General features: G+C 35.5%; 1 protein-coding gene across 5 annotated transcripts in view; it reads right to left on the bottom strand.

Annotated features, from left to right (window-relative positions):
* Positions 1 to 14,545, bottom strand: part of LOC128993915 (calcium-binding mitochondrial carrier protein SCaMC-2-A-like) — a 62,829-nt gene that overhangs the window by 9,082 nt on the left and 39,202 nt on the right. For 2 of the 5 annotated variants that reach the window (XM_054418019.1, XM_054418021.1), the window contains one exon: positions 94 to 252. In XM_054418019.1, the coding sequence (XP_054273994.1) occupies positions 94 to 252 (159 nt within the window). Of the gene's footprint in view, positions 1 to 93; positions 253 to 2,858; positions 3,216 to 8,671; positions 8,842 to 14,545 lie in introns of those variants that run through there. The other 3 variants (XM_054418023.1, XM_054418020.1, XM_054418022.1) reach the window with 3 other exon arrangements.

Below are 14,545 nucleotides of genomic sequence, written 5' to 3'. Positions count from 1 at the left end.
GGCTCGAAACGGCCCAGGGTTCTTTTGTTTCTGGTATTACTATAGCCACTTGGTTATCCTACAATAGTCTTGACAATGTCAGTTATTCTGTACCTGTAGGTACACTTTAGCCCTGTCCAGGGGCGCAGTGCAGGTACGAGAGACGGCCCCTGCCACGCCACCCGCCACCAAGTGCCGCCACCACATCCCCGTCGACATCTCCTTCTGTGTGAAGTCATCTGGAACGTTCAGGTCCTCTCCGATGTCCAAGTACTGCAACATAATACATTCTGGTTACAGACTTCTAAAAATACTACTCACATTCTAAATTTACTAAACCAGTAAATCTTACATTCAATTTTATTATTGATTTGTACAAAGTTTTTAAAACAAAGTGGAATTTTGGTCACTTGAATTTGTTTAAAAAAAAGCTGAATTCTTAACATCTACTACAATATCTTCATATTCTCAAACATCTTAATCTATTACTTTTCTCACTTCGAACGAAAACTGTGTAAAATAAAACTTAGGTCCACCTGTGGACAATTATGCTAAATCAATGCTAATTTCACCAATTGCTGTGAACAGGTAGGTATGATATTCAAAGAAAAATAGTTCACAGATTAAAATGTTTCCAATTGTTTTAACACCATTGTATTGAATTAATCTATATATATAAAATCCAATGTATGTTTGTTTGTTTGTTTGTCCTTTATGGACTCCGAAACCGTTCGACAGATTGTAATGAAACTTTCAGGCATTATTAAGCATTATTCAAGGATGGTTTTTGTGAAGTTTGGTGCAGATCTGTCAAAAGGGCTCCTCCCCAGTGGCTCTGGAGTTCCCCATGTTAACCTTATGAGTACTCATATTTAAGTGGAATTAAAGAATCTTAACAGCTGGTTCAACTAAACAATTTGATTCTGTGATGTTCAATAGCATTAAAAAGTTAATAGGTTAACCAACAGGGTGCAGCGCTGTTATTATTATTTTTATTTATGACAACAGCTAATTTGCAACCAAAAGGTTAGTGAGCGAACAAACTTCAACCTGGAGGCGAGTTAGCGTAGTGAACGAGCTAACCTGAAGGCAAGTGAGTGCAGCGAATGAACTCCAACCTAAAGGTGAGTGAGCGTAGTGAACGAACTTCAACCGGGACGTGATTGAGCCATGCAAACGAGCTCATCTTGAAAATGAACGAGCATTTGACATAAAACCACATCAGGACAGGACAGCGTCTGTCAGGCCAGCTAGTGTTTTATAAAATTATGTTTCTACTGAAGAAAGATTTTTAATTGTCACTAGTAACAACTTAAAAATGTACAAACAATGACGAAATAATGTGCAATTTGTGTTTAAAGTTTCTTTTTTTTAGCTTGACAAAATTGACGCGCAAGGCTTGCTGAGTAACTTTTTATATTATTAACAAAATGCAACTTTTCTCACTAGTATCACAAATAACTATTAAATTTGGGAAACTACATTATTTTCTGTACCTATTGATTGTGAGATATTTGAAAGATAAACGAAGTACATAGTATTAATGACTATTGGATACAATATTATGTCCATACATATGGGGAATCTTTTTATGTACATTGCTAATTTCTTTAGGCACTCACCGAGCCTTATGCTATTTTTGTTGGATTAGATTCAAACACAAACTTCCTATTAATTAGATGCTGTTTGACTAAAAGTAAGTAAAGTGACTGAAAACATTAAATGTTATTAAATTAAAAACAGATACATTGACTGTCAGCTTAAAATTTTAAAAAGTGAAAGCAACCAAATACAAGTACAGTGCCTGGTTAACTATTTGAATACCAACAGATTTCCCATTAAATCACATTTTCAACATTAACTAATTAACAAAAACACATTACAAAACCCAATTATATATTTCAGTGATTAAATCCACTTGTTTACATCAAGTGCAATGTCGGACTCTGACCTTAACTAATCGTTCAATTCATTAACTTAGTGTCCAACTCTTACAGAAAGTTTTTGAAATACAATAATTTACAACGTTATAATAGCTGTCACCAAAATGTTTCTCAAATACCTGGTTGCATTGAACCATAGATTAAACATACTCCCTTAAAGATGTATCACCCTTATCAGATGAAGAAAAATTAAAGGTTAGATCCCTGCAGTATATAGTTTTGTTTTCAAAGTTATCTAATTACCTTTAAACAATTAAACTACTCAACCTAAATATAGCAATCTATTTGTAAACAATCAATTTTCCTCCAGTAAAACTAAAGAGTAAAGCACTGATCTTAAAATCTCCACAAAAATAATTTCAGTAACATCAGCGCACTCAAATGTCATCAGCTACAACAAAAGCTTGAGATTTTACAATAAAAAGGCAACTTAAACTCTTCAAAGTCAATACTTGAAGAATTGAAGTGATTTAGACTTTTAAAGCGTTGATAAACAACTAAATTCTGCAGCATCTTTACTTCCTATGTAAATACAGTTAATTTTCATAGCTTAGGATTGTGTTGTGAGAAATTTGAATGGCAATTGAAGTGAAACCTAAATCAAGATTAATTTAAAAGCGGTTATATTTAGGGATTTAGTAAAAAGAATGGCATGTTCCTTTACACCACCATCTCTATGTTTTTGTTGTTGTTGAAATGTTATGATTATCTACAAATACTGTGCACTCTGCTAGTTTTGGTTGAGTTAGGTTGATATAAAAGCAAAACCTAAAACTTCAGCTGTGCATTTTTCACATACTTATACTGTGGTTGTCGTAAAATGATAATTTCCCTTATTTACTTAAAACGACTACTGACGATTGTGAATGCCAAGTTTGCACAAAACGATTAAACCTCCAAATTCCGTCCCCGCTCAAACACAAACAAATCACTTACAACTACAACCTCCTCCTCCACGTCCTCCAGCTTCTCGTGTACTTTGTCGTACATCTCCTTCAGACAAGCGTACGAACACAGCTCCATGGTGAAGAGCAGAAGAGCGAGGGAACCAAACAAGATCCTTGTGGCACTCCGCGAATATCGGACGCGACTGGTTAACAGCTGATTGATACGGGCTGACCTCGCCGCTTATCACTTATCACAAGGTCTTATCGGTGGCACCTCACGCCGAGAGGGTGTCTATAGTCTAGTCCGTGGATCCAGAAAAGTGGGTAAACAGAAACAGACGCGCGGCGTTCTCTACGTAAACTGACTTTGAACCGTGTTTGAACTCCCGCACGCCGGAGATGACGCCGCAACCGTTATCAAGTTGGATAACTTTTATCGAGGATTAACGCGGAAAAGGTTGTGATATGTTACGTAACATCGATCTCGAGTTTGCAGATCGGCAAGTACTCGAGTTTTAACAAGTTAACTCTCAACTATCAAACAATGAAACTCTAAAACGAAACAAGCGAGAAAATGACGTGGTGGATAACTAGAAGTCTATTTCAAGTAATGTTAATGAGTGACGGGTAAGAAATTCAGAAATTTACAAGGCAAATACTAAATTTAGTTTCAAATTCGCTTTAAATTTTCGAAAGACGAATCTATGAAACTAAACGCACAATAAAAATGAGAAAAGTATTAAACATATACACAGACTCAACTATAACGTCAATTAGTGCCCTGTAAAAAATGTATGAGATCAGGTCATATTTTAGGATATATTTTAGTTTTACATACTCTAAATTTTCAAACGGCGAACCTGTATAACAAAACAACAAAATAAAACATACGTACACAGAATCATCACTAACAGTGTTGTCTAGAAAAACAAAGATTCACTAGAAGTGGAGAATACTAGATAGATCAAAATTTACTTTAAATTTTCAAACAACAAATCTAAAACTGAATGGACAGGAAAAAAGCAACACACTATAAAAACCTCAAACGAATCACCGTTGAAAAACTGTAAATATACTAGAAGAATCACCAAGCACTGTGCTGATGGTATCGAACGGAGACGGACAACCGAACTATGGACCACACAGATCATCTGGCTGACAACTACTGACTACTCTAGACTAAACACACGAGGTCAATGTCAGTGGCCGTCAATTGAATGAGGAAATGTGAGGTTGACAACAGCGTTCCCCTTGTCCCACATTGTCTAATAGGCGAAACAACGCGTACAACTTCGCAGGTTGTATCTTCCCCGCCACAGCAATCCTGCAGACTAAGTGACTTCCCTGCCACAGCAATCCTACAGACTAAGTGAGTTTTAATTCATATGATTGGATTTCAGCTAAATATTTCAATAAACAAGTCATATTTATTCCCCATAACATTAGATTCAACGAGTACCTAGGTTTGCTGCTACGGGGAAGGTAAAAAGTGGTGTTTTCACCAAATAATGTTAATAGTAGGCCTAAAGGATTAAATAAATAAATTTACCAAATTTGGTCATCATACGCCCATAAACAAGCCAACAACAAGTTTTCTTTTTCTCCATAAGAATAACATCGGAATCCTAAAGTTACAGTTTTTGGCATTTTCTACGTAACGTTTAATACCCCTGTTACCATTACCCGATCTTGCTGGTTCGCGAAATCATTCGAGTTTATCCAGCCAATATATAGATAAATTTGAAAGAATGTTGTTTTTGACCTCTGGAGTCATCAAAATTAATAAGGTAAATCGGTCCCGGGTCTAGATCTTACCATGCCAACTACAATAATAGCTACTTCCCTATAGGGGAATCAAAAAAATACGAATTAGTATAAGAACATGCCCCTCTCCAAAAAAAGGTTTTTGATGTTTGTACCCTAATCTTGAAACATCACTAAGACAGTTTTCTTTGTGTCAGTAATGGTTTGTAATCTTTCTGATGATTTCAGAACGTTTTCGTTGAGTGGTTTACATTCATCGCGTCGTCTGCTCTTATCATTCTAAAGTGTGTTTGTTTAGGGAATGATACGGCACATTGAACGTATAGCCAAAATGTTTAATTTTTCTATCCACGAATCCAAAATAAACTGTTGAAAGCACGAGGAAACAATTTCGACTATGAATTATGTAAACAAATAAAAAAACTATGGGGAATCGTAAATTATAACCTATAAACAGATCTAAAACTTCAAGTTGTCAGTCTCGGCGGACAGCACACGTCTTCACCAGAGGGTCTGGTTTAATACTTGAGAATATTTATATATTTGCGTATGAGTTGGTGTTTAAAAAAATCAAGTGCTATATATGAACGAAAATTTGATACCTTAGAAACACACCATTGAGAGCCGTGACAGGACTACTGTAAACGTATAACTTCGGCAATAAAAGTAATATAAACCACTACTATGGACTTATAACTTTGAAAGTAGGAAACTCTAGCGAACAATTAAAATTCTGTTTGACCAACATTGAAATAATATAAAACAAAAAAACTAAATGCTATTGCGAAACATTAGTACCAAAAAGAAGCTTTAAGTGTAACCACAGTGAAAGGGAGTTGAAATTATTTAGGGTAGGGGGTTAAATGGTATATTAATACATTTTCAGTCTGCAAATGCAATACAAATTATAAAATAACTAAATACAACTAAAATTTCAAATATTGGAAGCGTTGGCCTATTTGATAATTTTTATATGCGAAGGTGTTAGATATCAAACCCCATACACAGAGTTCCACGACATAATCCACACTCAATCATAACTCTACATAGTAACACAGTAACCTAACTATATCGTACTCTCCCTAACAAATTTCACACTAATAAAAACATACTTAAATCAAACTATCAGAAAGATTTTAAAACTCAATACTATGGGGGATATTCCGACTGGAACCCTACTATTCTACTAGTATTGTAACTACTGTACTTAGTTAACCTGGTGTCCTGGTGTGGAGAAATCGCACAGTGACCTGTCCATCGGTCTCACACACTAACACACAACCACACACACACAGGTTACACGTGACTGTATAATAGCATTACGCCGCTCAATCTGTCTGCAGTTGACCCAGGCTTGTTACATATGTTTGCTACATATATCCCAGTTTAGACTTTTTAGTCCAACCTTTACAGTCTCGTACGCTAGGCTCTCTGGAACGTTTATTACACATTTAATTATACCTATGAAATTATCGAAGCTACAAAAAATGGTAATTGACGGGATTTGAACCCGGTACCTTGATGACTGAAGCTTCACGTCAATTTATCTTAGCTGTATACGAAGCCGACGAGTAAAGTGTCCCTTCTCATACTTATGGAACAGCTGAAGACAATTTTAAAGTTCTGTAGGATGTAGAGGTCGTATTTTGTTTACAATTTTCTTATTATTTCAGTTTACAATTTTCTTATTATTTCAGTCATTTAAAACATCGTTTGGCCAAATAATACGATCTAATCGTAAACAATACCGGTAACTCGAGGACGAGTTATATAACCAAACGGTAAAGCACGTGTCACCGTACATGAACTAGACCTGAAAAACGAGCTTCGCAATTTACAATGGGATGAGAAGTCTGTGTGATACTATTTAAATATGAATTTTAAAAATTAAATAGATCGTTTACATATTTTGACATTTTATAATTTAATTTGAGCACGTTGTTAACTGCTATAATTAATTGATTTCGATTAATAAAGTTCAAATATACATGGACCACATTTCCAGATTAAAATTAAAATAACACGTACATTGATCTCATGAGGAGCATTACAATTCAGTTCGATTCTCTTTAGTGTATGATTATTGACTGGGATGGTTCAAAATTGTTACCTCATTAAGTTGGAATCATAAATATGTAGGTGTTTTAACAATAAATAAACGGGCATTTAAACAAACAACAATTTACAACAATTTACAACAATTAACTCTGTTAGTGAGTCAAGTGAACTATTTTTATTTTATATTTTTAATTATTAAACTTGCTAGAACATAAATATTAAAATACAATGAATCCTAAACGGTAGTGTACTTATAGTAAACAACAAAATTTCAGCATAATGAGAAACTTTAATTATGAAAATTACTTCCATTCAAAGTTTGTCTGTAATAAAAGAAAATCCCTTAAATGGCAAACTAGAGCCCTTTTACGTGCTTTATAAGCTGCAGGATGAGGTTTTATGGCCAATGTCTTAGAGCGTCCCTCCCTAATATTTTTTTAGTGTTTAACCTACTCCAAACATATTTGCACAATTGGATAGTAAAATGTAGTGATTTTTGTTGTTAAGAAAGTTTGTTATAAGGACTTATATAATTAACGTTGCAAAAAATGTATTTTTTTCCGAAAATATAATCATAATATTGTTAAACGAATTGGAGCATCTAAAAAAAAGTTCCAAACATACTTTGAAGTTAATATTTTCAGAATTGTTTGTAAAAAAAGTTATATAAGTGAATACTTTTTAGAAATTCACTGTATGAATTGCATCTACTAGTAATAAATACAAATTAATATTGAGAAGTTAATGGATCTTACCAAACACTGCACTAACAGCGCAACGATTACTGTACTGCTTGAGTGTGACAATCAATGTATACACGGGAGTATCTGAATTGCATCTAACAAATTGAAGGCACCAAAGACTGATATGCAAACACACGGCTACGCGTTGGAAATACATTATCATCTTGTGCTACTCAAATTGTCAAATGAGATAATTAACAAACAGAACACATGATATGACATAATTTAAACATACTAGATCCTAGATTGATCATAGTAAAGAATGACCTGGGGTAAAATGTTAACCTTGTTCTTATTTGATATGTAAAATTCGCTATGGAGTATTTTTTTTCAATTTCACAAAGCGTAAAAAATATTTGAAAACAATGGATGGTCATCCTATAAAAGCACTCGAAAGTAACTGAACGTGAAAACCACATTAAAAAATGTTCCAGATTTAACAAAATTGTATGAAAGGTCGACTGTGTATCCCAGTCAGTGAACACAGTACTTTATCATTTACGATTCAACAATTGAAAACTGTACAATCATTACCAATACTGATATAGATAAATTCTGCTCAAATGGGACATTAAAAATGTAAGTAGTAAAACTAATAAAATATCAAATTAATGTTAGATATATTGGCATTGTCAATTTAATCAAATACAAGTATTCAAGTTACTTTCAGGTTCAAAATGACTTACTTACCAAGACCACAAAGAAGCAAGGCAGGAAAAATTCCTTAAATTTACGTTTGTTAAATTAACAATAAACTAGGCCTATACATTTTGAGAAACCTCGTCAACAACGTTTTGCTCTGCGTCATCAACAAAAAAATCGCATCAAACACATCTTCAATTAATCAACGTGTGTACACAAAACACAGATCGTACCTACGTTTGTCTGTGTGTCTGTCTGTCTGTCGCACGTCACACTCACACAGACACACACACACACACACACACACACCAAGTGTGCAATGTGTGATAAATCCGTCACGGCAGAGGCCAATGCCATCTGACGTCACAGGTTGACTCTTCGCCAGACGTCTATCGCGGCTGACTATCATATAGTATGATTAAGCGACGATAATCAACGCCCAAGACGTTTGGTAAAACAACGTGTTTTGCCAAGTTTTCATAACGTTCTTGGAACTAATCTTTACGCGACATGTTTAAAGATGTTTTTGTTAGTGATAAAACTTGTATTTTTGAATGTGGTGTTTCGACAGAACCTCTATTACGGAACGTTTGACTAGCATGCATAGAAGTTGCATGTTGGATGTGTAGCATGACTACGGGGATCGAAGTCTTACCTCAACACGGAGAGCAAGGTAATAGTCCACATCTAGTTGATCCATCGTGTAACAGGTACTGGGACGTTACGTTACTGGAACGAGGTGATGCTTGCGTCACGCTGGAACTGATACTGCTGTTGCACTACCACCGATATCGGAACTTGTTACCAGTTACAGCAATGGTTGCAGTGCACAACTGGTGCACCGTGACACTGATACCACCGGCTTTGAGGTGTATTGATAACGCATCACTACAGAAAAGTAACAGGTACTGAAACCAGTTACAGACACTTTATAAAACTGGTATATAACAAAGATTGCACAGCACCACTTTAGACGCGCACGCACGACTTGTAGATAATGTATATTAAAAACCCCTATTTAAAACATAACACATATTGAAACCGGTTACTGGAACTGCTACTTTACTAATAAACCGCTGCTTCCGAGCGCACTTAGAAGATAGTCAATAATGCACATTGACACAAAACTGACGTTAAAAAATGCGGAACTGACAAAGCCACTGAAGTGTTCACCGATTCTACGAAATAACTGAGCCAATCACTATACGAACCAACCGTGACACCACGGAGCGACTCACAGATGCAACTGCTCCAATCACTATATTTGGCAGTAACAGTGACAACGCGGTCATGAATGAACTCAAACTAACCACAAGATCGCACACGGTCACGGGCCCACTACCAAGAGACTACTGAGGATAATGTCAGTAACCGCCAACCACTGTTATCTCGTTGGCGCTAACGGAAAGTAACAGTGACAACAGTCCTGAATGAACTATTGCACCCTAGATAGCACACGGGACACTACCAACAGCCTACTGGGCCCAATCCAACTGTCCCGTACTTGACTTTGTTCTCTAGGTTACATTTGCATTATCGACCCGACTTCAACTAGATTTAAAGTTCTGCTTACTGTCTACCGCTGAACGGCGACATATTAGTGTTTGTGTCCCGAGTTGTTCCAAGTTTAGTTCTACAATTGACCTAGTTGTTGATAAAAACCATTTCAAAAATATAATGAATTCAAATTTGAATTTTTCTCGGAAGAAACCACTAAGATTTAATGATAATCATTTATTACAGGTACTTATTTGGTTTCTTAACAAAATATATATTATTAAATATTTATCATGTTAAAAAAATGGTACTCGAGTTCTGTTTTGTGCAGCAACTGGAGTGTTGTTTTACATACTCATTAAAATACTTTGTATTTTTCCGTGTTAATATATGAATGTTTTTTTTTCAAGAAATACGACCAGTAAATTAAAGAATTAATCATGATCATGGTGGAAGAAAAATACATAGGTGTGCTATTTTCCCGTCATATGCTGACGTCACCCAGTGTAAACAAAAATCACCTGATTGTATTGCCATAAGTATATATTTGTTTTGATTTGATTGTTATTGTTTTTATAATTTTTCTAAATGGTAAAATGGTGTTTGCAATCTGAGTGACGCCAGCCTAAGACAGGAATAGCGCACCCGTATTTTCCTTTCACCATTAATTTCATATTAATAGCGAAAAAAAATATTTATATTGAATTACAATTTTTCACAAAAAATAATTTCCAAATCCCACATTTTTATTCAGGTGTAAGAAACCAAGTGTCCGATCAGCTGATCGATGAAATCTGATAAGTGAACTAATCAGATGAGATAAGCCGGCTGAGCCGCTGTGAGTCAGCTGATGGGACAGAAATAACGCGGGAGAAGCCTCAGAAAGCGCGGGTCGCGACGTCGCGACGACGACCGATTGACTACTGATGTAGACTGAAGGCTTCAGTTCGAACTGTGCTGGGTCGGTCCAAGTACTGTACACAGCGTGATACACACGTGATCAGACTGTGATTGTGTGTGTGGGTGATCAATAAACAAATAATTAAACAATTCATTGTCCAATGTCAAATTAAAACTCTAGTAGAAATTATCTCTTGATTCAAAGATCAACACTATTAAATTCAACTCTCAATTTTAAAATTGTATGTTTACAGATAAAATCTCGAAGGTTTGGTTTTCATTACCTACAACTTAAAGGAATCGATTGATAAAAAATTTATGTTACTAAAAGATTAGTTTTTTTATGTTTTTGTAATGAAATCCCTTTCAAATTTCTTAAAGCCTCTTAATTATATTTTGGAAGATAAATTAACAAAAATAAGTTAAATTGAAAGAATAGAACGGCACTCACTCCTATACACCGAGAGGAAAATACCTTCAAATTTTAATCATGTACTGCGAATCAACGCTAATACAACATTAGCTATGCAGGCCCGCGGCGGTGTCAGCCGGTATCTATCAGCTGGTAGCTGGTGTGAACCAACCGCTATTATCACCTTTGCCCCACAATCAGCTGTTGTCCACGGGGTCAGCGATACCTCGTTATCACTGTTATCAGCTCTCAGCTGTGTCATGTTTAACACCCCCCCCCTCCCCTCCCACTGCAAACCCACGCAGTTGACTCATCATGCCGTACTTTCCATTGTTCTAGGTGATATTGGGGTCTAGCTTAAGTGATTAGAAATGCAATACAATCGTATTTTTGATTCCTGGTGGAATTAATTTTGTTAAAACCAAATTACTAAAATACTAACTAAATAATACGAAAAAAGTTATCACAAGCAAAGATTTCTGTAATGTTTGTCAGAAAAAAGTATTCAATATTTCTTCAATGAACTTATTTGTTTCTTTCACTACCATTAGAATTTTAACGTGCTTTATGGGAACGGTACAAAACCGTGTTTTGTTACTAACATAAGTCGACCTGAAGGTAGATAGCATTGATATACTCTGTAAACTACCAGGGGACGCCTAGGGATTGGCCAATGGTCTAAAGCACGGACCAGCCCCAGATAGACGAAGGGGTTGGAGACAGGTTATATCATACATACCATAATTGATATACTACTGGCAAATAATGGCATCTGTGACTGCAGTCAATCCTTCCAGATTGAACCGGCAAACCTTAAGATTTTATGACGGGGAGTATAATAACTCGGCGAAAATCAAGTCTTAAAATTATTATACGAAATTAAATAACCGCAGAGCTTAAATTCACCTTTTGGATCGATTTAAATTCTTCTGACCTGATTTAGCACTACTACGTCATATACTATTCGCAACATCGGTTTTAAACAGGATCAACAATAACCTCCGGTACATCAATACCTATTTAATTGCTACGAGAGTTTTGCGACGTGTGACGCATTTTGTCACCGAAGGGATAGCGTTAGAAATTTAGCGATTTTCCAATATTTAAGTTCATATTGAGGCGTATACCCAAAATTATATAGTAAACGCAATCGTATAGGATATCTTGAAGTAACTCCAATATTACATTCCGAGTTTGTGAAAGAAAATAAATACTTGACAACACCTGACACAAGCTAGCCGAGTGATGTTATGGTTTCAGTCTATATACGGTACCTGCCACTAAATATCGATATTGGACTACTTCACCGATATTGCTTCTATATTTAGACTGTTTGATAAAAATGTCATCCAACTAGACAAGCCAACGTAATCGATCACGAGTTGGCTTGTTATTCATCGCTCCCTCAATAACTCATTTCGAGCAGAATCACTGGTACAATGGAAGGCGGACATTCAGTCCCGCAGGTACTGGAGATTTGCTTTTGTTGCTCCGAGGATTGACAGTTAGTCCCAGCACTATAGACTGTATGGTGGAACCTGTCTTCCGGCCCTCAGTCTATCTAGGATTAGCCCGGGCCTTGAATCATTGGTCAGTCCCCAAGTGGGTCAGAAGACAGATTCCATCCCACAGACTATAAGGGGGGATCGGAGTGGGTCTGACTGTCCCAGCGTTTGCCTGGGACTGGATGTCCAACTCTTGAAAATTCATAAAAACATGTCAGGTTATCAGTTAAAACGTCAATCAAGGATTTTGTTTTGGTACATTTACATCAGATCTTGACACTTTATAAACGTAAACACTCTACATCGAACTGCTGATTATAACGTCACAGTTAATCAAGGTATTTGCTAAGCAAGCTATCTTTTATCACAACGTACTTGTGCACATGCAGAAACACACTTCCAATCCAGTCCAATTGTTGACAAACAGCTGATGTAATAACATCTGATACCAGCCATGGATAAGTATTGTTATTATATGTATATGGTAACAGCTGATGAACCTGAAGTCTGTAACAGCTGATGCTACTAATATAAGAAATCAGTAACAACTGAAGACGTTAACAGCTGATGACCTAGTGGACAACACATGATTGTCGGCTGACTTTGACACCTAAACAGGTGATAATTGCCTGTCGCACCTTCACCACGGAATAAGTTAAAACTAATAACGATTTATGTGTTGGCGTTGGCTATACTATTCATCTAGTTTACTGGCAGCAAAAAGTCAGAGAAATTCAAACGTAGACGAATATGACATTGCAGTATCTACAGTTAAATTAATAATTGATTTATGCTATTTAGACTGTGTTTTACAGGTACGCTGACACCCCAAAGTTAGAAAAATTCAAGCGTATTGTCGTAAATGAAATGCATTACCACGAGGCCGCTGTCACCTCTTATCACATAATTTTCATATATTCATAAGGTGATAAGCACGTGTAAACTCTTGAGCTACGTAACTCTACAGGGATTCCCGTTGGTTGAACAAGATGTCAGACCTTTAAACGAGGTTTTAACTCCGAAAAAAAGACAAGTACCCAAAGCAGTTGTAGACTTGAAGGAATCTTGATAGAAAAATCTAGAACTCCAAGTCAAACCAGAGCATAGATTACGAAAACTGTATTCGGGAGTTTTAACGGATCCGTTGCACTAAGTCAGTTTCGTAGAATAAAGGATTGTCTACGTTTTAGGTGAAAACGATATATTCGCTGTTAGATTAGGTCAACAATTTTCAAAATCGAAAATCAAAGGCATACTCTGATACGGTATATGCATTTTAAGTATATGAAAGTTTCACGTTGGTTTTGATGTTAACTATTTATGTTTGTGCTATTTCAACAAATTTGAAATGATATGAACTACATCAAATAATATGTGTATGGACTATTTTGCATTTCCACATTCGTATAACCTCAGAGTAATAAAACAAAATTTTTTGTTGTATTTTGTTGTATTTTTGTTTTATTACTCTGAGGTATAACTAAAGGGTTAAGGGGCCGAAAATTCGAAAAGTTAGTGAAGCCGATTAAGTAAACATCGGTGAATTCCGAATTGATATCAAACACAATTAAACACCAGAATTTACAATTGGGTGAGAGTTCTAATAACAGTCTACAAATGGTTCCTCTCACTTGCATTAAGAAATATAAATTAAGAGTGTAGGCTTCTTAAAATGTGCAAATTTACCGACACAACTCTTATTTTTGACTTTACAGTACCAAATACAGAACGTAAATCAAAATAACCTCTTGAACACCGCGAAGAAAAAATGTTATGCTTTTATACTTTTAAAATTCCGTCTTAAATAATATGGCCTATTAACAAAGCTGCATAGATTGATTACTCTACTATCTGTATTTGCAAATTAAATCATTACTGTAAAAACCGTATCAATCAAAGATGAAGAACCCAATAAAGACTTTAAATAATAAATTGGTTGGCTGATCAAACAAAGTAATTAACTATATTTTACATCGCGAAAATAATAGATTGCCAATCGATTAGAGTAAGTATGTAAGTCATAGAGTAAGAACCTTGAATGAAATTTGACGTCACCAATTTTGATATAATATTATAAGGATACATCCTTTTCTGTACAGCGTGATCAATGATTATTTTAAATCAGTAATTGTATCAATTTTAGAATAAAGAGCAAAACTATTTTCGATACCATCGGTTGTAAATCTAAAATAATTACATGGTTTCAAAATTGTTA

The sequence above is a fragment of the Macrosteles quadrilineatus genome, unplaced genomic scaffold (genome assembly GCF_028750875.1).
Source record: "Macrosteles quadrilineatus isolate MER2022 unplaced genomic scaffold, UCM_ALF_1.0 Scaffold_5__1_contigs__length_97177068, whole genome shotgun sequence".
In the NCBI taxonomy this organism is placed as follows: domain Eukaryota; kingdom Metazoa; phylum Arthropoda; class Insecta; order Hemiptera; family Cicadellidae; genus Macrosteles; species Macrosteles quadrilineatus.
The sequence above is the reverse complement of the archived record's forward strand: the minus strand, read 5'-3'. Positions and strand labels throughout refer to the sequence as shown.